The sequence below is a fragment of the Culex quinquefasciatus genome, chromosome 2 (assembly GCF_015732765.1).
Source record: "Culex quinquefasciatus strain JHB chromosome 2, VPISU_Cqui_1.0_pri_paternal, whole genome shotgun sequence".
Taxonomy (NCBI): Eukaryota; Metazoa; Arthropoda; class Insecta; order Diptera; family Culicidae; genus Culex; species Culex quinquefasciatus.
The window spans coordinates 103,471,031-103,494,715 of NC_051862.1; the positions used below are offsets into that span (position 1 = coordinate 103,471,031).

The following is a 23,685-nucleotide window of genomic DNA, read 5'->3' on the forward strand; positions in this document are numbered from 1 at the left end:
GCTAAATTCCAAATTTGAGCTCATTCTGACCACGGGAACCCCTCCCTCCAATCGCTCAAAGTTTGTATGGAAAAAATCGCCAAAATGTATCGAGAAAAGCAACTGTTTTACTTTTTTACCTGTGGGAGGTGCCATAATTATCCGATTCTTACCATTTCTCAAATGTAGAACCTTCATTAAATTTAGAACAACTTTCCCGAAGACACCATATTTTTAGGATTTTTTCCCGCGAAGTTATTAGCGCCCAAAACTGACCCTTTTTGCGCGGCCAGCTGTAAGGGGCTACCTAACAACGATGTTTATTTCCAATTCGTACACGCACGTGCTCTCTCTCAGGTTCAAACTCTCTCACGAGCTTGCTTGCCTGCCTGCCTGTTTACCTACAAGCGCGCGCTGTTTCTCTGCTTGGACTTTTGTCGTCGTCGTCGTTTTTGTTTGCCGTCCGCTGCACTGCGTTCCTGGCATGTTTATTATAATTTTCAACTAAAATAGCATAATTTAAGAATTTATATGCTGCATATATATTCTTATATTATGTCAATATAAAAAAGAACTGAAAAAATAATTCAAAGAAAAGACAGCTTAGGCTCATTAAAAAAAATTACAGCAAATGCCAGGTGAACAGAGTGTGTTTGTTTTTCTAAGCATTACAAGTAGTTGTTCGTATGTATGCTAAATAATGGTAATGGTAATGGTAAGAATCGGATAATTATGGCACCTCCCACAGGTAAAAAAGTAAAACAGTTGCTTTTCTCCATACATTTAGGCGATTTTTCCCATACAAACTTTAAGCGATTGGAGGGAGGGGTTCCCGTGGTCAAAATGAGCTCAAATTTGGAATTTAGCCTATTGATGGGCCAATCTTTGATTTCAGGGGGTAGCCCCAAAAAAGTCCGGATTTGGACCACCATGTGTGTGTGTGTATGTGACCAATAATGTCATTCAGTTTTCTCAGCACTGGCTGAACCGATTTTGACCAAACCAGTCGCTTTCGACTTGGTTTAGGGTCCCATACGGTGCTATTGAATTGTTTGAAGTTTCGATAAGTATTTCAAAAGTTATGTATGAAATGTGTTTTCGCATATTTTCGGAAGTTGAATAAATGGCAGTAAACTGAATCAAACATCATCATGTTATACATCGTTAGTTAGGTAATTGAAAGACCTTTCCAACGAGTCCAAAACATTGATAATCTGGCAACCCTGTCTCGAGTTATAACCACTTAAGTGATATTTATGTACTTTTTGTAGCCGGATCTCACTTAAATGTATGTAAACTATGTCCGGATCCATCATGCGACCCATCGTTGGCTAGGTAATCGAAAGACCTTTCCAACGAGTTTAAAACATTGAAGATCTGGCAACCCTGTCTCAAGTTATAACCACTTAAGTGATATTTATGTACTTTTTTCTAGCCGGATCTCACTTAAATGTATGTAAACAATGTCCGGATCCATCATCCGACCCATCGTTGTTTAGGTAATTGAAAGACCTTTCCAACGATTTCAAAACATTGATATTCTGGCAACCCTGTCTCGAGTTATAACCACTTAAGTGATATTTATGTACTTTTTTGTAGCCGGATCTCACTTAAATGTATGTAAACAATGTCCGGATCCATCATCCGACCCATCGTTGGTTAGGTAATTGAAAGACCTTTCCAACGATTTCAAAACATTGATAATCTGGCAACCCTGTCTCGAGTTATAACCACTTAAGTGATATTTATGTACTTTTTTGTAGCCGGATCTCACTTAAATTTATGTAAACAATGTCCGGATCCTTCATCTGACCCATCGTTGGCTTGATAATCGAAAGACCTTTCCAAAGATTTCAAATCATTGATAATCTGGCAATCCTGTCTCGAGTTATAACCACTTAAGTGATATTTATGTACTTTTTGTCCTGATCCATCATCCGACCCATCGTTGTTTCGGTAATTGAAAGACCTTTCCAACGATTTCAAAACATTGATAATCTGGCAACCCTGTCTCGAGTTATAACCACTTAAGTGATATTTATGTACTTTTTTGTAGCCGGATCTCACTTAAATTTATGTAAACAATGTCCGGATCCATCATCCGACCCATCGTTGGTTAGGTAATCGAAAGACCTTTCCAACGATTCCAAAACATTGATAATCTGGCAACCCTATCTCGAGTTATAACCACTTAAGTGATATTTATGTACTTATTTCTAGCCGGATCTCACTTAAATGTATGTAAACAATGTCTGGATCCATCATCCGACCCATCATTGGTTAGGACCTTTCCAACGAGACTAAAACATTGAAGATCTGGCAACCCTGTATCGAGTTATAACCACTTAAGTGATATTTATGTACTTTTTTGTAGCCGGATCTCACTTAAATGTTTGTAAACAATGTCCGGATCCATCATCCGACCCATCATTGGTTAGGACCTTTCCAACGACACTAAAACATTGAAGATCTGGCAACCCTGTCTCGAGTTCTGACCACTTAAGTGATATTTATGTACTTTTTTGTAGCCGGATCTCACTTAAATGTATGTAAACAATGTCCGGAACCATCATCCGACCCATCGTTGTTTAGGTAATCGAAAGACCTTTCCAACGAGTCTAAAACATTAATAATCTGGCAACCCTGTCTCGAGTTCTGACCACTTAAGTGATATTTATGTACTTTTTTGTAGCCGGATCTCACTTAAATGTTTGTAAACAATGTCCGGATCCATCATCCGACCCATAGTTGGTTAGGTAATTGAAAGACCTTTCCAACGATTCCAAAACATTGATAATCTGGCAACCCTGTCTCGAGTTATAACCACTTAAGTGATATTTATGTACTTTTTTGTAGCCGGATCTCACTTAAATCACAATGTCCGGATCCATCATCTGACCCATCGTTGGTAAGGTAATCGAAAGACCTTTCTAACGAGTCTAAAACATTGAAGATCTGGCAACCATTTCTCGAGCTATGACCCTTATTATGCCACTTATGAGCCCTTGAGTGATATGTTTGTTTTTTGTATTCCGGAACATAACGAAATTAAACGAAGTTTGTGTCCAAACCCATCATATCAAATATCACCCATTGTTGGAAAAGAGTGAGGAAGGCACCAACCACATAGGAGGATTAAGTTAGTTTTTCTTTAAACTCGAGATATCTTCATTAGAAAATGTCTAATTTTCAAGGGAAAGGGTGTGTGGGACCACCCTTGTAGGAGCGCTAGGCCCGGCTCCAGGAGGGCTTTTGACTGTCCAACCTTTCCACTGCGAGGAATTTCGTGGCAGCTATCTTATGGGCTTTCAACTAAACTCTTCGTTTTTGTCCAAGACGGACGGATTTGCCACTCAAACTTGTGCAACACAGCTTCAAGGCGACAATCGGCGAGTGGACTATATTCACGACGACTTTATCTTCAGTGGACTCCTTTGGCCAGGATGCAAAGAAAACAGCTTGTTTCACGATGTTTACTGCTATATTTACAAGCTTAAACTGACTTACGGACTAACAAATTCATTTGGTTTTTAAGCATAAAATTCCGGCCAATTTTGCCGAATCTTCTTTTCAATCTGAAACAAAAATATTCTTATTCTTTAATCTCCTCTCGGTGCGCAATCCTTTTTCCCTAAACCATGTACACGCCACTTCTTCTTTCCATTCATTTACTTCATTCATCCCTACTCCCTGGTCTCCTGTTGGTCTGTTTGCGCAAGCTGCCTGTTCCGACGCGCGCTGCGCGTCCTTGAGCTTATTGTGTGCTGTGAGATACATGAACGAAACATGTGTGAAAGGGAAAGAACCACGGTTACGACACGACTGTCATCTACATACAAAGCGAGTGAAGTCAAAATCGAACCGAGATCGAACCAAGTTTTTAGCGCGTGGCATTTGAAAAGGTCGTATGCGCATCGGACATAAATTACATAAATAAAAACTTTTTTCCGGTTTTTTGTCTTTAGAAAGATTTATGTTTTTTCTCAAATTTGAACTAGGGGAATAGCATATAATTCCATCGAGAACCTAATGTTGGCTTATCAGCACTTTGGTGTTCAGTTACAGCTAGTTTAAAGCATTTTCGACAGAAATTTAGTTAGTATTCTGAAAGCGTAATTCAATTTAACACAACGGACAGGATTTGAACACAACGGAAATATCAAACGAATTTTATTTTGTTTCAAGGAAGCTATTCAGTTTTTAGTTCAGTTCAGTGTGTTGTGTAGTTTTTCTTGCATGGCCATGTAGAACTTTATTTTATTGATCTAATAAATGTTAAATGTAAAAAAATAACGTAATACTTGTAACTATCTCGCATATATATGCAAAAAAAAGTTAAAACCGAGGTAGAAACTAACAAAAAACATAATTTGAGAAAAAAAAATTGTATTTGTTTCATACGACCTTTTCAAAAACCATACGTAAACAATATTGACAGCGCCTCTGGTGGGGACTTCAGGAAACTGCATGCGTGTCAAATCCCTGGAAAGAACACGAATGGTGAGTTGGTATGCGGTTATTTACATGCTGCTGTTTCCTTCAATGTGTGGCGTGTATGTGCAGGTACATTTGTGTTGTGTGCTTAAACAATAGAACACTGAGCAAAACTTACACAGCTCAACGAAGTGTTCTACACATGATCTGGCCTTGCTGTACAGAGCACTCAAATATCAATCGCAAAACACTTGAAATTTCGGTGATTGGTCATGAAATAATGTCAATAGCCAAACACTTGAATTTTAAATGGCGTTGAAAAAAAAGTACGTACAAGCGATTTACAGGTTCTCGCTTGCTAGTCGTGCACGCTACCACTGCGCCGGCCGGCCAGTTGAAGACGGGAGTGTTTTTTGTGCTATAGGGACGTGGCGTTACATCGTGCTGCCACCTGGTTTTTTTAAGCGCAAGAGTGTAAAAGTGCTGAGTCATCGTCTAAAAATAGACGGCGTCCTATCTCGCCCAGCAAAATGAAGTCGATAAAGTAGTCGGTTTCGATGAGCAAAAGTGGAAAACGTGGTCTAAAAATAGCGACGCCATCCCCCTATTGGTTCTTGTCTCGCTTCTAGCCTTCGATGAAAGTCGCGCAAAAATCAAACAGTGAAACACATTAAATTCATTTGGATAATCACGTTGACTTTGAATAGTGCCTGTTTTGGGTAGATCTTAAGATCATTTTCAAGTGTTTTGCTCATCACTTTGAATAGTTCAAGAAGGTGGGACAAATTCATGAGCAAAACAATTGGAAAGCTTGAGCCACCCGAATGAAAATAACATGTTAAAAAATACCAAAAAGTCAACCGCCCAAACACTTGCATTTGATAGTGGTTTGGATTGATGTTGAAACACAAACCAATTAGATCTACGATGTGACTTTATTCAATCATTCAAGTGTTTGGGCACTTGAATAAAAAGTGTGGCATATTTTCAGTGAAGGATTAACTGACACTGTGGAAATGGATGGATTATTCTTGCAAATTTACTCTACCTGACACTGTTAGAAAAATCAATGGGTTGGAAACTATTTCTTTTAAGACTAAACTCATTTTCTTGGGCAAATTGGGTACTAAAGCCCTATGTCAATATTTATGTACAACGGTAAAAAACACGATTAAAAACCATTTGTGATCACTTTTTTTCATTTGAATGCAAACAAGCTTTTTGACAAGACAACATTTTTTCGATGAATCAACTATGGTCCCCTTGGAACAAGCTGTCAAGTAGGAGCGTTTCTGTCAAGAAGGACCGCGAGGTTAATTTTTCAAAATTTATTTAAAAATCCATTTTAAACTCTTTGTGGTCGTCAAAAATCAAACCATCCACATTAACGACCCCCAGGTCTTTTGTGGTCTCTATTGCAAGTTTCTGCTCGAACCTAGGAGCTTGAATGGGGAGAGCACCCAAACCTCTTTCTACTCCAAGGAACCTTCCACCTCAGTGTTTGAACTGACGACCTTTGGATTGCGAGTCCAACCGCCGGAGTAGGCTTGGTTTGGTGTGTTGTTTGTACTTATGGCATGGAAACGACTCCTACACCTGGAATGACTTAACGGCCTAACAACAACCGGGACCGACGTTTTACTTCCTCATCCGATGGAAGGTTGGAGCAGATGGGAATCGAACCTAGAATCATCCGCTTACAAAGCGGACAGCGTAACCATTCGGCAACGCACTGCTGCTTGTGGTCGTACAAAGGGTCATTGTACTCAGAAAAATAAGCTTTATCGCTGTAAACAATAATATCAGCAATCTAAGCTTCATTTTAGGACCCAATTAAATCTACTTTGGCGTTGTGTAGCGTTCTACAATTATTATTTATAAATACACTAGTACAAATGAAACGAACATGGCTGATTTTGAATTCGAGCGAAATGAATCCAAACTTGCGTGCGAGCTTGCTTGCAAAGCATTAAGATCAAGATGGATTCCGGCGGATTCTCTCTGCTCGTGATCGTCTGGAGAGAAATCGCGGACTTCGTGACCTAGCCTCTCCCATGGAAACTGCAACTCATGCAGCTTCCCTTGTTCGATGCAAGGTCAAGATCAGGGGTAGGGCCTTAAGTGGTTATGTCATGAGCTGAGCGAGAAGGCAGATATAATTGGGCGGTAGAGCAAGTAGTCACATCACTAGCCGGTCCCGGGATAAAGGGTAGGAAGTAACGAGCGACAGATTTGCACTCGGCTTGCCGATTACAAATCCCCGTAACCGAACGTACAAACACTCACCTTAGGTCTGAGGGCACACGGAAGGACTCGGTCATTTCAACCGTGACCGTGAAAGTGACCGGATAGGAGTTCTTGGTGTTGCTTCGCGTCTTTCAGTTTTCAAGTACGGTGTGGGTTTGCTTTTGCGACTGGATGATTTAATTCTTTTTCCCGAGTAGGTCCAAGATAGGAACAAGTAGTGCCAGTGTGCGAACGTGTGCCGTGTGCGTTAAGAAGGAGAACCCCAGGTAAATTGGAACCCTTTGAACCCCCTCAATCCCCGGATTTCCAACTCACGGCCATGGAACAGTCGTTCGGCGGCCCTCTTACTCCCCGATAGAACTGGTGCGTCGGCACCCGCCCTGCTGGTGTTCCAGCATCCCCGTCCGTGCCCGCAGGATCCACTTTCCGTCGTTCCGGTTGAAAACCCCCCCGGTAGGACGCCGTCCGGAAGAGGGCTGCGCACGTTACCATCGCGCCCTGAACACGCCCATCCACCACGCGCGTGACCAACTTACACCCCTTTGCGCGTCGGCCAGCTGACCCCGCCGAGAGCGCCGAGAGCAGAACGCCCACCTGGCGTCGACCGTCATCGGAGAGCGCGTGAACTAAGTTCACCGCGCCACGCGGATAGATATCGAGTTGCCGCCGGAAGCCGGCAAGCACGACGCTGAGGCGTCTCGAGAGAAGCAGCACAACCGTGTCGAGAGAAGAGCAGCACTGAGCGTCAGGAGCATCGTCGAGCGTCGCAGAGCATCCGATCGTCGCACCACGTGCGGCCCCGTTCCTGTGAGAGAGGTTAGGTTGCAAACCGCCTAACCAAGTAGTGAGTACAACTCCCCCCCCCTTAGAGACAATCTCCATGCGCATGTGATTTTGGGGTTTTAGCGAAGACACGCACCACTAAGAGCTCGGCCGAGCCAAGAAACGAACGAAAAACGCACACGTAGGGAAAATCCAGCTAGCTATGTTTCGGGAATATTTATATTAGAGGCCTCAACTATAACTATGCTAATCCTAGGTTAATTTGTAGTTTACGATCGTACCGCTGTAATAAAATCATGCCTTGCAGTACCGTGTTTCCTCTAAACATGAAGTAGTTCGTTCTTTAAGCGATTTCCCGAGAATTGAGTTGTCCTGGCGTAGGGGTTTTCTCACATCCGTACCGTGGTAGTTTAGCTTCTTGTCGTACTCCGAGTTGGACTGCTCGGGAATCCTAGTCCCTCCCTTCCGATTTCTAGCACGTTACGGGGTCTTGGTTGGGAACCTTCTGCCGGTGATGATGATCGTGAGTGTGAGTTAGGTTGCTGGTAAGTTCGTGAGGACCTATCAGATGATTTTGGTATCGGTTATCGGGTGTGTCGAACCCTCTACCGCCTCTTTATCTCTCCGGATTGCTCTGTCTGATGGTAGGACGATTTTTGATTACCCGCCCTGAGGTCTGGGTTTCATGCTGGGCATGTTAACCTGCACGAGTGGTCCTTTTTCCAAAGGTGGCGCTTAAGCCACTCGTTACAGTCCTGCGACAATCCGAAGACGATCACGTGGCCGCTACCCAGCGGGCTACAATTTGGCGCCCAACTACAGGTTCAGTTTTTTTTTCGGGAAATTGCTGTTTTGGTTTTGTTGGCAATTTCAGATATTAGTTGAGATCTTGTTGGAAGAATATTCATTGTTTTGTTCGAAAATATCAATTGAGTTGTGGTTAAAATTTATGGTTTGTACATTATCGAGGGTATTAGTGGAAGGCTTACTACGTTCGCTGGAGACCGGAGCTGCAAAGCGTTGATGGCCAGTAGCAATTCCTTTCTGTAAAGATTGGTCTTGGAAACAGACACGTAGGCACTGCCGATGACCGTTTATGACCCCGAACTGTGGGTAAGTCAATCCTTAATACAGTTCCTCGGTGTACCGTCGATTTGATTAACTAGTAGAACTCTCAAACTCGCTGGATACTAAGCCAGAGGCCGTAGATACTGATAGTACGTGTTGGAAGCGGTGGAGACAACGATAGTTGTTGATGATACTACCCGAGTTTTTGGATTCTACCTATTGTTCAAATCGATCGATCCAAATTTATTGATTTAATTGGTAGTTATTAGTTTGTTCTCAAATATAATTGGTAGATTTAATTGGTAGTTCTTAGTTTGTTGGCAAATATAATTTGTAGATTTAATTGGTAGTTCTTAGTTTGTTGGAAAATATATTAATTTGATCAAATACATTTGTTAAAATGACGGGGAAATTTCCCAACCCTGATCACCTCACGGATGAGGAAATTGATTACGAATTGAGACTCCGAGGAAGACTCGAGGACCTCGATTTAGTTAGAGATGCGAAATGTCGAGTACTCAGAAATTTATTCTACGATGATGCAAAAAATGATTATGAGTATGATCCACCTTATACAATGGATCAAGATTTTGATCGCATCACGATTAAGGTTAGGGACTTGAGGGAGAAATTGGATAATGGTTTTGATGGAAAATGTTTGTCTCGCCTAAGGGCGTATTTTCATCGCGTAATGCGACTCGTTACAACCAACGATGACGAAAAAGTTAGGAAACGTGAACTCGCAGAAGAAATGTTGCAAATTTTCGTCACTTTCAACGTAAACCCAGATAAACAACCTGACGAGATTTCGGACGGAAATCCAGAGAAAGAGGAAACGGAGAAGGAAGAAGGTACAGAAAAGCTGGAGAAGGGACAGAAGACGGTTCCCAAGAAGGACGTACCGAAAACACCGGGGAGGACATACAACTCAGAAGCGTTACATAAGAGGATCGAGGATTTGGAGCAACAACTATTGAGGGCATGTTTGGCATGGTCAGGGGTGGATGCTAGTCAGCCTGGTCCTTTCCAAATCAATCAGAGACCCAGACATCGTGCTGATGAGGAGAGCCAACCTGAATCGATACCGTGGGAGGAGGAGGAGGAATTACGCAGAAAAAGAACGCAGAATCGTCATTCACTGTGGGATAGCCGGAGACAGAGAGTTGACGGAGATCGAGGCCATAGGCAAGGCAGAGGCCAAGTGTTCCAAGAAGAGAGAGATCGACAACCACCGTTGGACAATAACCGACCGGGGGAGTTAGATCACAGGTCTAGCAATTTTGATAATAATCGTTCTAGAGAAGGGACCCGCAGGTCACAGGAGATCCCGGATCAGCAGCACTCAAGTCACCGATCGCGAGTTGATGACCGCAACCTGAGGGAGGATTTGAGACATGGGTCCCAGGAGTCTAGGCGTCCTCCAGAACGAAGAGATGACCTGGGACGAAACAATCGCTCTTCTCGGGAAGACAATCGTAGGTCAAGGGAGAACCCGGAACATCGCCACGGAAGTCGCCAGTCGTTTCTAGATGATCGCTATCGTAGTGATGATCCAGGACAAGGTCCCCAGGAAGATAGGTATGATTCAAACGGTTACGAGTCATGGGACGAATCGACGCGAAGAGGCAGTCAACTGTTCGGAAATCGTGGAGACCACAATGAGGATAGAAGGTCTAGGTTTAGCCACCATAGTCAGTTGGTTGACAGAGACCACGGACGACATCCACGTGGGGGTGCACCGGAGAGACCAAGACATGTCGTTCGGAGGAGAAGGCATGCCGGGATCGGGGACGCAGAGATCCAAAACGCCGATAGGCGCATGGAGAAATGGCACCTCACGTTTAATGGGGACACCAGTCAGCGGTCTTTAGAAGATTTTCTTCATAAAGTTCATCGATTGGCCGAAATGGACAGAATCGCAGAAGACGTGCTACTGCAACGGATTCATACGATACTGAGAGGTGAGGCTTACGATTGGTATCTTTGCTATGCGGAGGATTTCCAGCACTGGGACGACTTCGAAATGAGTTTCCGTTACATGTATGGTAATCCACATAGAGATCAGAGCAACCGTAAAAGATTTACGGGATGAAACAGAGATCTGATGAGCCTTTCCTAACCTACAAAATGGAGATTGAGAGGTTAAACAAACTCTTAAGGGTGCCATTGGACCAGGAGAGACTTTTCGAAGTGATGTGGGACAACTGTAAGGATGCATACAAAGACAGGTTGGTGTGCAGAGAGATAGAGAACTTGGTTCAGTTGGAATACTACGCGGTTCGGATTGATGCGAACGACCCAGAACTGGAAGCGCAAAGAGAGGGAACGTCCAGACCGAAATACGGATCTAACTTCACTTCCAAACACCAGCGAAGAGGGCAGTTTAAAAACACCCACGAGAATGAACGTAACTATAGGGAAGGACACGCCAGGGTAGTTCACTACGTCGAAGTGGGAGGTGAAACGAAGGTCTTAGACTCGTCCGAATCGGAACCGGAAAAAGTGAACATGTTGGAGAGGAAAATGGATCAGCAGCCACAAGCAGAAACGTCGCAGACAAGTCCATCCTGCTGGAATTGCCATAAAAAGGGACATCTTTGGAGGCGTTGCCAGGAGCGGAAAACCATGTTTTGTTACGTGTGCGGTACACCGGAGAAAACGGCGATTACTTGCCCAAACCATAAGAATGGTTCGGGAAACTAGAGCAGGAGTGTGAGGATGGGAACATCTCCATTCCAGAGGCTCAAGGAGTTCCCAATTCAACCATGTTTAAAGATCCGTTCCTAAGCTTCAGTCGCATCAAGATCACCGAATCGTGTCCGCACATTACTGTACAGATATTCGATAGAAACTACGAAGCGCTTCTGGACTCAGGCGCCAGCGTTAGTGTAACGAACGTCGCAAACATTGCTGAAAAGCACGGTTTGACTCTAAAGGAAAGCCCTGTGCGAATTGTGACGGCGGATAAGACTTCGCATGACTGTTTGGGCTACGTGAATCTACCGATTTCTTTTCGGGGCGTTACGAAAGTGGTTCCAACTGTGGTAGTTCCTCAAGTTGCCAAGGAATTAATTCTTGGTTTCAATTTTTGGGAACAGTTCGGCATCCAGCCAATGGTACAAGGTGAAAACGGTTTCGAACAGATTGAAATAAAACAACCAGAACAAAGAATTGAAAGTATTGAACTTTCAGTTCTACCAATCGAATCATTCCCAGTCATTACAACAAATGAACCCGACGAAAGTTTGGACATTCCGGCTCTAGAACTACCCGAACCTTCGCGCATCACACCGGAAGCGGTGGAGACGGAACACGAGCTTTCTCCCGACGAACGCGAGGATCTGGTTGAGGCAATCCGAGTTTTCCCATGTACTACCGAAGGAAACTTAGGACGGACTACGCTGATCGAGCACGAAATCGTACTAAAAGAGGGAGCAATACCAAAACGCCAACCGTTGTACAAATGTTCTCCGGCAGTCCAAGCAGAGATGGAGGCGGAGATCGCACGATACAAAATGATGGACGCCATCGAAGAGTGTACGAGCGAATGGGCGAGCGGGTTGGTTCCGGTCAGAAAGGCGAACGGGAAATTAAGAGTTTGCTTAGACTCGCGTAGGGTTAACACGTGGACTAAAAAGGATTCTTATCCGATGCGGAACATGGTGGAGATTTTCAACAGGTTGGGAAAGGCCAGGTACTACTCGGTGGTGGACCTTAAAGACGCCTATTTCCAAATCCCGTTAAAAGAGAACTCCAGAGACTACACGGCGTTCAGAACCTCTCAAGGTCTGTACAGGTTTAAAGTTCTACCGTTTGGTCTAACCAACGCCCCCTTCACGATGAGTCGGTTGATGGACCGTGTTATTGGGTTCGATCTGGAACCAAACGTGTTCTGCTACTTGGACGACATAGTCGTAGCTTCAGAAACGTTCGAGGACCACACCAGATTGCTACGCACGGTAGGAGAACGCCTAAGGAAGGCCGGACTGACCATTTCGCTGGACAAAAGCCGGTTCTGTAGAAAACGGGTTACCTATTTAGGATACCTACTGACCGACGAGGAAGTTTCCATCGACAATTCGAGGATTTCGCCGATTTTAGACTACGCACGGCCGCGAAACGTAAAAGACATTCGCCGATTACTGGGACTCGCGGGTTTTTATCAAAGATTCATCCGCGAGTACAGTAGGATAGTAGCACCTATCTCGGATCTGCTGAAGAAATCGAAGAAGAAGTTTGAATGGACCGAATCAGCAGAAGCAGCGTTCAACGAGCTTAAGGCAGCTTTAGTTTCCGCGCCCATCCTAGGGAATCCCGATTTCGCACGCACCTTCACGATCGAGTCGGACGCATCCGACAACGCAGTGGGAGCCGCGCTTGTCCAAGAGTTTGAGGACGGTCCGAGGGCGATAGGGTATTTCAGTAAGAAACTGAGCAATACCCAACGGAAGTATGCTAGCGTCGAAAAGGAGTGCCTTGGAGTGCTACTGGCAATCAATCATTTCCGGCATTTCATTGAGGGTTCCAGCTTCAAGGTCGTAACAGATGCCCGTAGCCTGTTATGGTTGTTTACGATAGGTGTGGAGTCCGGAAATGCGAAATTGCTTCGGTGGGCACTCAAGATCCAGTCCCACGACATAGAATTGGAATACAGAAAGGGTAAAAACAACGTTTTGGCGGACTGTTTGTCGAGGTCAGTTGAAACTTTGCTGGCGATATCTACAGATCAAGACTATCAAGAAATGATTGTAAAAATCCAGCAAGACTCGGAGAACCACTCGGATTATCGCGTCGTGGATGGACAAATTTATAAATTTGTAAAAAAATGTGGGAAGGTGGAAGACCCTCGTTTCCAATGGAAACGTTACCCACCGCAAGCAGAAAGAGACGACATAATTCGAGGAATTCACGAGAAAGCTCATCTAGGTCCGGATAAGACGCTGGAGAAGTGCAGAGAACGGTTTTTCTGGCCAGGGATGAGTAGCGAGGTTAAAAGGTATTGCCAGAGCTGTGTCAGATGCCAGACGAGCAAGGCTAATAACCAGAATACCACTCCGCCTATGAAGGAGCAGAAGAAGGTCGCCGAATACCCGTGGCAGTTTCTAACCATGGACTTCGTGGGTCCCTTGCCGGCGTCGGGACGAAACCGTAATACATGTCTCTTAGTGGTCACGGATCTTTTTAGCAAATTCGTTCTGGTGCAGCCTTTCCGCCAAGCCACGGCGGAGTCACTCGTACAATTCGTGGAAAATGCTATCTTTCTACTGTTTGGCGTGCCGGAAGTGATATTGAGCGATAACGGAACTCAATTCGTCTCATCTCTGTTCCAGAACCTTCTTAAAAAATACGAGGTCACTCATTGGCGAACCCCGAACTACCACCCACAAGTGAATGATTCGGAGCGAGTGAATCGCGTGATCACGACGGCGATTCGGGCGTCGATTCGGAAAGACCACCGTGAATGGGCGAATAACGTTCAACAGATCGCGGATGCAATACGGAACTCGGTTCATGAAGCGACCCGTTACACTCCTTACTTCATTCTGTTTGGAAGGAACAAGGTCTCAGAGGGGTTTGAATATCGTCACGTAAGGGATACGTCAGCGGAAGGGGAGATGAATATCCAGAACGAGGAAAGGGAGAGACTCTACAAGGAAGTTCGGGAAAACTTGAAACTGGCCTACGAAAAGCACGCCAACTACTACAACTTACGATCGAATGCAAACTGTGCCACCTATAAGGTTGGAGAAAAAGTCTTGAAGAAGAACACAGAGCAGTCTGATAAAGGTGCAGGATTTTGTGCTAAACTGGCCCCAAAATATGTGCCAGCAGTGGTTAAGAGATTAGTGGGTACCCATTGTTATGACTTGGAGGACTTGAATGGCAAACGCTTAGGCATTTTCAATTGCAAGTTCCTCAAGAAATTAAGTCAATAGCGTGACTCAAACAAACATTTGCCTGTTCTTTGAATGGTTAGATTATAAAGCTATGTATCATGAACTTTTTCTTGAAACTAAGACTATGAAGTTATACTCTGGTCAATGAAATACTTTCCAGCCTCGCGTACAGTGCCGCCCCCACAATAACAAATCATTTCTACTGGGTGGATGAATGGACCTTACGTTTGAGTGTTGCTGAAGTCAGTCTAGTTAACTCTTCAATGAAAGAGAGGAAACTCTGAATGAAGTTGATGTGGGAGATCAGGGACTGCGTTTTGTAAATAAATCTACTAAAGTTCACAAAGGTAGTCCTCTTAATGTATATACCTATCACTAGCGCGTTTAATTTCATCTAGCTAGTTAGTAGTTTAAAATTTATGTTGTAATATTAGCAGTTTGTTTGTTTATACAATTTTCGTGCAAAATTTGTTATTTTTTTTTTGTGGTTAGAGTCGTGATTGTTGTTTACAGTTTGGGATAGATTTTAGGAAACGTTACAAAGTGGGTTGATCGTTGAGTACATTTGCCAATTGAAGTCATCCTTCCTTCAGGGGGTTGAGCAGCTCTCGGTCCGGTCGTCTAAAATAGAATAAATTAAAACCTTTTCATAAACAAACCATCAATTGGAATCCAACTTCCCTTCAAGTTCACCGCCATCCATCCAGTTAGTAGTTACAATTAAAATTTTCGACCATTTTCTCTCCAACAATAGTACATTAACACCACATTTAGTATCAGTTAACTTCATTTTTGCGAATTACACCAACTTTTGACGAACTAAGTAATTTTTCCCACGTTTAGTTGTTTTGTCGTAAACATGACGGTAGGTTTGACGTTTGCTGTTGCTTGATGCTCGAGAGAGTGAATGAATTCTGAGAGAGTTCATGGGGTTAAGGGGCGAGTTCATTCCACCTTATTTCATTTAGCCATTTCAAACTTGGCGTTAGAAATTTGGTGGACATGACATGGGGATATTTGATGTTATTCTCGAGTAGACAGACTTAATCTGGCGTTGGAGAATACATCAGGGTTTTAAGGGTTTTGCGTCTTGTTCATTCAGAATAAGCATACCAAGGTATACCATGGTGGATTCTGATTGAAACAGATTGGGGTGAATTATGTGGGTGGACGATTTTCCAACGTCTGTTTGGAGTAGTCCGAAACATAAGGAACTTAAGGTTTGTTGTTGTAGTGATTGAGTAATCGTTCGGAAATTTTGGGCTTGTGTTGAAATGTGAATATTTCAGTTACAATGCCAGAGGGAATTTTCTTGGAGATATTATTGAGGTATAAGAGGAGCAAGTAAACAGCAAGCGATCAAAATTTGGGATGAAGATATGAGCCTGTAGAAAAGTGGGTAGCTGTAAATAATGTTGTTGAATTAAATTGTTTAATGTTAACATAATTTGTTTTGGCATGTTTTTGGGTCGCTGTAAATAGTTGGTTAAAATTTTTGTATATACATAGCATTATGTTGTCCAAGTTCGTTTAGTGTATAAAAGTGCGTCGGCACCCGCCCTGCTGGTGTTCCAGCATCCCCGTCCGTGCCCGCAGGATCCACTTTCCGTCGTTCCGGTTGAAAACCCCCCCGGTAGGACGCCGTCCGGAAGAGGGCTGCGCACGTTACCATCGCGCCCTGAACACGCCCATCCACCACGCGCGTGACCAACTTACACCCCTTTGCGCGTCGGCCAGCTGACCCCGCCGAGAGCGCCGAGAGCAGAACGCCCACCTGGCGTCGACCGTCATCGGAGAGCGCGTGAACTAAGTTCACCGCGCCACGCGGATAGATATCGAGTTGCCGCCGGAAGCCGGCAAGCACGACGCTGAGGCGTCTCGAGAGAAGCAGCACAACCGTGTCGAGAGAAGAGCAGCACTGAGCGTCAGGAGCATCGTCGAGCGTCGCAGAGCATCCGATCGTCGCACCACGTGCGGCCCCGTTCCTGTGAGAGAGGTTAGGTTGCAAACCGCCTAACCAAGTAGTGAGTACAACTCCCCCCCCTTAGAGACAATCTCCATGCGCATGTGATTTTGGGGTTTTAGCGAAGACACGCACCACTAAGAGCTCGGCCGAGCCAAGAAACGAACGAAAAACGCACACGTAGGGAAAATCCAGCTAGCTATGTTTCGGGAATATTTATATTAGAGGCCTCAACTATAACTATGCTAATCCTAGGTTAATTTGTAGTTTACGATCGTACCGCTGTAATAAAATCATGCCTTGCAGTACCGTGTTTCCTCTAAACATGAAGTAGTTCGTTCTTTAAGCGATTTCCCGAGAATTGAGTTGTCCTGGCGTAGGGGTTTTCTCACATCCGTACCGTGGTAGTTTAGCTTCTTGTCGTACTCCGAGTTGGACTGCTCGGGAATCCTAGTCCCTCCCTTCCGATTTCTAGCACGTTACGGGGTCTTGGTTGGGAACCTTCTGCCGGTGATGATGATCGTGAGTGTGAGTTAGGTTGCTGGTAAGTTCGTGAGGACCTATCAGATGATTTTTAGTATCGGTTATCGGGTGTGTCGAACCCTCTACCGCCTCTTTATCTCTCCGGATTGCTCTGTCTGATGGTAGGACGATTTTTGATTACCCGCCCTGAGGTCTGGGTTTCATGCTGGGCAAGTTAACCTGCACGAGTGGTCCTTTTTCCAAAGGTGGCGCTTAAGCCACTCGTTACAGTCCTGCGACAATCCGAAGACGATCACGTGGCCGCTACCCAGCGGGCTACAGTTGGCGCCAACAACCCTAACGAAATCCGAAAATTATCCAACTATATGTTTTCCTATTTAATTTTGCCGGCTGAATCTGAATCTGCCCTCATAATTGGGCCAAAATGTCAAAAAATCGAATTTTGGTCATATTCTGGGTAACTTGCAGAATGGACGTGGATCTGTGAGAGTACACCCAAAGGAAATATATAGCTCAAAATCTGCAACAGTGGATTTGCTACAGAAAATGTTACATTTTACAACAGTTTTTGCAGCAAGCTCATAGCTCAATTTTGCCCGCGTGTAAACATGTCAGCGATCTGCAGTTCTCACCAACACATATAATGCTGGCGCGTCCTCGAGCAACACTCCAGAGAGAACAATATGTTCGCGCTCTATCCCTCACAATTCATCAAGCGTCCATGGCGCGGTGGTAGCGTGTCGGATCAGCAACCTAGAAGTTGATGGTTCAATCCTCGTTCTGATAAGATTTTTTTTCTGCCCACATCTACTCACCTTTGTGAAACTTAACCGTTTATCGACATCAACTTTCAACATGTAGAGTTCAGTTGCAAAGTAACCGCCGACCTTACAAGTCGCATTTTCAACGCCAGTCCGCAGTTTGTGTGCGCGTCGCCGCTTTTTTTAAAATGTGCACCGTAGACAAACACAGTGTGGTTCTGGATTTTTGTCAACTCCAAAACCAACCAAGCCCAAAGCTGGTAAAAAAATTTCTCGCAGACCTTCAAGTAAACCAAGAAAACTTGCGAGCATTGCAATTATGCAATAGAAGAAAAAAAGCCGTGTTGCAGTTCGCCGACTCAGCAATGGCCTCGTCCATCATCGACAAACCTCTGGTATATCAGGGTTGCAAAATCCCGATTTACCTGGACAACAACGCTACGGAAGTTCGTGTGCTTGACCTACCGTCATTAGGGGTGACATTGGGTCTGGGGGGTGAAATTGGGTCATACAAAAATGCCGAATTTTGTATGACCAAATCTCACCCCCCAGACCCAATGTCACCCCTGATGACGGTACCTCTAGGCATAAGCAATGATGACGTAGTCAAAGTGATGAGTAAATACGGCGAAGTTTTGACCATCACCAACGACCGCTGGATTAACTTCTTCCCAGGGATCCCAAATGGAGTTCGGACCCTGCGGATGTTGCTGAAACAGCCAACGCCGAAATCAATCACTATAAACAATGCTGCTGCAGTAGTGACGATTATAGGCAAAAAATCGCTTTGCAAACTCAAAGCAAAGAACAAAAAATGTGCGGATTCGAGTAAAAAGGTGAACCAAAATAGCAGTACACAACCGATTGAACCCGAGCCAAGCAGCAGCAGCAGTAAAAGCAACAACAGTAAACCAGAACAAAATGCAATGGAAACAAGTGAAATTGACGAAGAAGACAACGATGGATTCGAGACCGTGCTTTCTAAGCACACCCGCCGCCGAAAGCGCTTACAGGCATATTTGGACGCGGAAGACGAACTTACAAAAAAACGAAGAGAGATGGCTGCAGAAGAAACAGATGAAGAAGATGAAGATGTCATTAAAGCAAAATATTATAAGAAAAAGTGTTGTGAGATAACTTCTAAATCCCTGGAAGAAGAGGACGAAGATAAACTTGAAGAACTTGATAATTCATTCTTTAAATATTCTGCTAAATATTTGAAACATAGACAAAAATCGTTAGAAAAAAGGCATGGTAATAATTATTGAAGTGATTTTAAACTCAGTAATCTTTCCTCTTTCACTACCCACCTTGAAGAGATGAATGCACAATGGTGTAAAGTCTCTATAATAATAATAAAAAAAAAATGTCGAGTTGTGTTAGATTAGATTAGATCAGAATAAGAATTTAAGAATCTAAGAAAACCCTAGCTAAAACAAGTGTGAAAAATGTGCCTGAACCCCCCCCCCCCCCTCCCTCCCCCCCGAACCAAAATTCTGCCTACACTCCTGCTTTTGCGCCAACAATTAAATCTACAAGATTATTTTCCAAAAGAGTTATGGAAATTTTGTGGGTTGATGGCGGTTAAATAAATATGTGTTGCTTTACGTGATTGAATTACTCTCACATATTTCAATATTTTAGATAAGCTTCTCTAAAAAAAATTCTTTTGTTAATAAATGTGTATTTCTTACAGCAAGAACCGTTTATATTTCGTGATCCAAGTGCTCCAAAAGGATTCAAAGGTTATTGTATAGATTTGTTAGACGAAATTGCTAAAATTGTCAAGTTTGACTATGAAATCAAAGCCGTGGAAGACGGAAAGTTTGGAAATATGAATGAGAAAGGTGAATGGAATGGAATCGTCCGAAAGTTGATCGATAAACAAGCTGATATTGGTTTGGGTTCTATGTCTGTTATGGCAGAGCGAGAAACTGTGATCGATTTCACTGTCCCATACTATGATTTAGTTGGAATATCCATTATGATGCAATTACCCAGCACGCCTAGCTCTTTGTTCAAGTTTTTGACCGTACTGGAAACGAATGTATGGTTGTGCATTCTGGCGGCGTACTTTTTCACAAGCTTTTTGATGTGGATTTTTGACCGATATAGTCCATATAGCTATCAAAACAACCGCGAAAAGTACAAAAATGATGACGAAAAACGTGAGTTTAATATCAAAGAATGTCTCTGGTTTTGTATGACTTCGCTGACACCACAAGGTGGCGGAGAAGCCCCAAAAAATCTTTCGGGCCGATTGGTTGCAGCGACATGGTGGCTTTTTGGGTGAGTAGTTTTGTTTCGTAGATTGTTTATTGACATTTCCCTCGATAATTCTGCGTTCTTATGATTGTAAACAGTATGAATCGAGAGAAACAAGAAATCGTCTCTAGATCATTACAAATTTAACACTACAAAATCTTACCAAAACAACTTATCTATTTTGATTTATATTTAGATTCATCATAATTGCAAGCTACACTGCAAATTTGGCTGCATGTAAGATATGTATTTTATTGATTATAACTTAATACTAACGAACTTAATTTCAAATTTACAGTCTTAACAGTATCTCGTTTAGACACTCCAGTAGAATCCTTGGACGATTTGTCTAAGCAATACAAGATACTTTATGCCCCTCTGAACGGATCATCTGCAATGACGTATTTTCAACGAATGGCGGATATTGAATCAAGATTTTACGAGTAAGTTTTTTACCATTATTCAATTTTCAGGACGTTACCATCATGCTTATTAAACTCAATACTAAATTATGCTTGTTATTTTTTGTTATTTTATTATCCATCCTACATTTGTCTGTCTGACAACTGTGACAGGGGGGGGGGGGGGGAGTGCCCGAATAAAATTATATGATGATTTGCATTGTCAAAACCATGCAGTTACAATAGATATTATAATATCTACGGTAAGTTTATGGTTGATTTTTTTTCGAAATTCATTGGAATGACGTTAAAGCTTTCGTAGATTTCATGGTTACAGTAAATTTCACGGTTTTGTTATTGGAAATGTTATAAATTGAAACAATAAAACTACCGTAAAATTCGAGGGGGATGACACTCCGCGATTTCATTCAAATCGTGCCAAATCGCACCAAATTCCTTCATCTTTGCTCATCGTACCTTCATCGCGGTCGTTTTTGGCTCATCGTGCCAAATCGCGCCAGATCGCGCTCAACGCGCTCATCGTGCTCAGATCGTGCTCGAATGAAAATTTTCATTCATACAGTTAGAGTTGCCAGAAAATATTTGTTCTAGCAGTTTCCCATGAAATTGGGCGCACTGCTTCAATGTTTACTTTTGTTGATTCGAGCAGCCTGATGTAAATAAACTGAATTTCTAGTTTTTTCAGGACGGATTGCGGCAGTTGCGTGGAACGAAATCGTAAAAGCGCCGGAACTATTTCGCCTGCGTTACCCTGGAGTGAAATGCTTCGATTTTTATTAATTGTTTAATTGTTTCCTTTAGTTTGACGAGGCGTACTTCAGCAGGGGAGCGATGGTGGGGACGGAGATGGTACATCGACGGCCGCGGCGCCGATTTATCGTGAAATTAGGTTAGAGGCGGAACCGGACGGAAGTTGCCGGCTATTGCGACGAGTAGCTAGTCCATCGTAGACAGTTTGCTGTGGCTGCGAGGTATGACTAACATGGCACGAGTCCTTCTTGAATTTGTCACTCCCGATCGACTCGGAAAAACCGCAACCCCCGATCCGACGAAAATGCAGCCCCTAACCGGACTACGGACATGTCAACTTCCGGCGGATCCACCCCAAAACCACTAAGCAGCCGTAAATGACGCCGCATCCAGAATGCGAATGCGGAAACCAAGGAAAAAGCAGAAAAAAAATCCAACAAATTAACTTTTGCCGCAGCAGGTGGCAAACTGAAAGGTGACGTCAAAGGCCCCAACGAATCGGACAAGGACGACGTCGGCAGGTCAGACGCGGACGTCGAGGACAGTCTGAACGACGATTTGCAGACGAAAAAGATCGTTGACCAAACGAGGGCGGTCCGGAAAAGCGTGAATATGTGCCGGAGAATGTGAACAAAGGAGGCGAGTCAAATGTGGTGTGCGAGTTGTGTCTGAGTGCCGAGAGTGTGGCCAACATGATGGAAAGGTGAGCATCGAGCTGCAGGAAGCGAAGGCCAAAGCAAGGCACGGCGTCAACGGATACCAGTGCAGACAACGAGGTATTCGATCCACTCCTGCCCGAACGCGTTCATCGCGATTGAGTTGATGGCCGGGAACAATAAAATTTGCTGCGACGCGTGTAACGAGCGGATCAACAGCAGGCCGTTTACGACCCAGGCACAAGTGTAAGGGTGGTGCTTAGTTGCCTTTTGTATTCATCCGCGCAAGCACAAAGTGTCCAATGGCGCAAGACCGTCGGTCCGTACCGCACTTATCACAAACCACTTACAGCACCAGAGCTATGACCGGCACCGGATCCGGTCGCGCTTTGCGGCGTCTGCCTTCCAGGACGCAGCCGGTGTTGCTGCTCTGCTCGGCGCGATACCGGAAGTGCCCACTGCAGGTGCGAACCAACGCGATGCCGAGCAACGCTTGCGCGAGTAGTTTTACGAAGGTGGATTTGAAAAGGGCGGATCAGCACAACGCGGAGATCTTAAAGTGGCTGCTTTTTTGGACCTTGTAGATGGCCAGCAGGATCTTTTGCTCCAGCACGATGGAGCTGTTTGAACAGAGAACGCACGTTGTAAAGGGGGAGGAGATTCGGTTGATGAAGTTTTTTCAGCGTTACTGCTGGCAGATGTTTCCGGTGATGTTTGTTCTGTTTTTAATGTTTGATGGCGACAGAGGCGAAAAAAAGAGCCGTGTTCGGTTAAGGTGAGGCCGGCATCGCGGTGAAAGAAGACCCCAAACGTTCCGGCCACTACGATGCAGTAGATGGTGGTTCCATTGAATATTCGAGCGAGCTGGAAGGCGCTTGAGTTGGCGATTAGCATGACGATGGAGAAGCAACAAGGAAAGGTGACGAATAACCAGTCGGGCGGCAGATTTGACCCAGATTTCGCGGCACTTTTCGGGGATGTCTTTGAGGTAGTAGAGAAGGTCGCAGGAGAAGCTCTGAAAGGCGGTTCCGAGTACACGGTGTTGACACTCTACGTGACCATCAGGAATTTGTTGTCCAGATCATCAAGATGGTCAACGGCGAACGTTACGCGGTTTTCTCCGGCGTACTACTGGAAGTAGTTTTGGGTTTAGCACCGCTTAACTGTTTCTAAAATGTATAAAACGCTTATTTAATTAAATAAATTTTATTTTAGATTTGGTATTTTTTAAGCGAAGCCTGAACCTGAACACGACTACAATTACACTTTCAAATGCTGCTTCAAGTTTTCACTGAATGCGCGGCTGCAGCTCCGAGCTGGTGTCTTTCTGAGCTGGTAACATGGCGTTTCTGGTTGTATCAGCAGTGTATCCGATTCCACTGGCTCGACAGCGGCAATTCTTTGCCGATCACTTGTGCAAGCTCGCGTGGATTACCTAAACGACTCACTCAATCCTCTCGTAGTTGTAGATGGTTTCCCGCGAGCCGTCCACCGCCTCCCCCGAACGTTCCTCTCGAGTGACTTTGCAGGTCGCAGGTGAAGCATGTCCGAGATCTGACGGTTCGAGTCGAATGTAACCAGATGACCAGCGGCGGCCGCTGCTTGCCGAAAATTACACTGCTCAGCGTCGGCCAGTCCGTCTTCGATCGGCAACGACGACCAGCTGGTTCTGGTTGCCGGCCCATCGCGTCTTGCGGAACGAGTTCACGCCGATTAAGTTTGATTACGCGTCAATTCCTGGTGATTTTGCAGGCCAAGGATTGATACCTAAGAGCATGCAATGGCACTGACCTTGTTGCGTGCTCTTCGGTTGACGTCCACGTAAGGAACATCCTGGAAGGAGCGTAACTAACTACATCCGTAGTTCTGTTAGATCATCCGAATTATCTTGATCAGAACAGTATAGCTCTGGTTCCTTGCGAGTGTCCTATTTTCTTACCTCCACGTTGGCTTGGTTTTCATGATGACCTAGCTGGT

The 23,685-nt window shown here is 44.3% G+C and overlaps 1 protein-coding gene and 1 long non-coding RNA gene across 9 annotated transcripts in view; both read left to right on the top strand.

The window, feature by feature from the left end:
* LOC6053318 (ionotropic receptor 25a) overlaps positions 1 to 23,685 on the top strand; it is a 424,911-nt gene that overhangs the window by 353,889 nt on the left and 47,337 nt on the right. For 6 of the 8 annotated variants that reach the window (XM_038256991.1, XM_038256989.1, XM_038256990.1 and 3 more), the window contains 3 exons: positions 19,312 to 19,904; positions 20,077 to 20,117; positions 20,179 to 20,323. The exons of the other annotated variants lie outside the window; for them this stretch is intronic. In XM_038256991.1, coding sequence (XP_038112919.1) covers positions 19,312 to 19,904; positions 20,077 to 20,117; positions 20,179 to 20,323 — 779 coding nt within the window. The remainder of the gene's footprint in view (positions 1 to 19,311; positions 19,905 to 20,076; positions 20,118 to 20,178; positions 20,324 to 23,685) is intronic. 8 annotated transcript variants of the gene reach the window in all.
* Positions 6,272 to 7,519, top strand: LOC119767718. Its single transcript, XR_005277670.1, has 3 exons — positions 6,272 to 6,802; positions 6,858 to 6,926; positions 6,989 to 7,519. It is a non-coding gene; the product is annotated as an uncharacterized LOC119767718 (long non-coding RNA).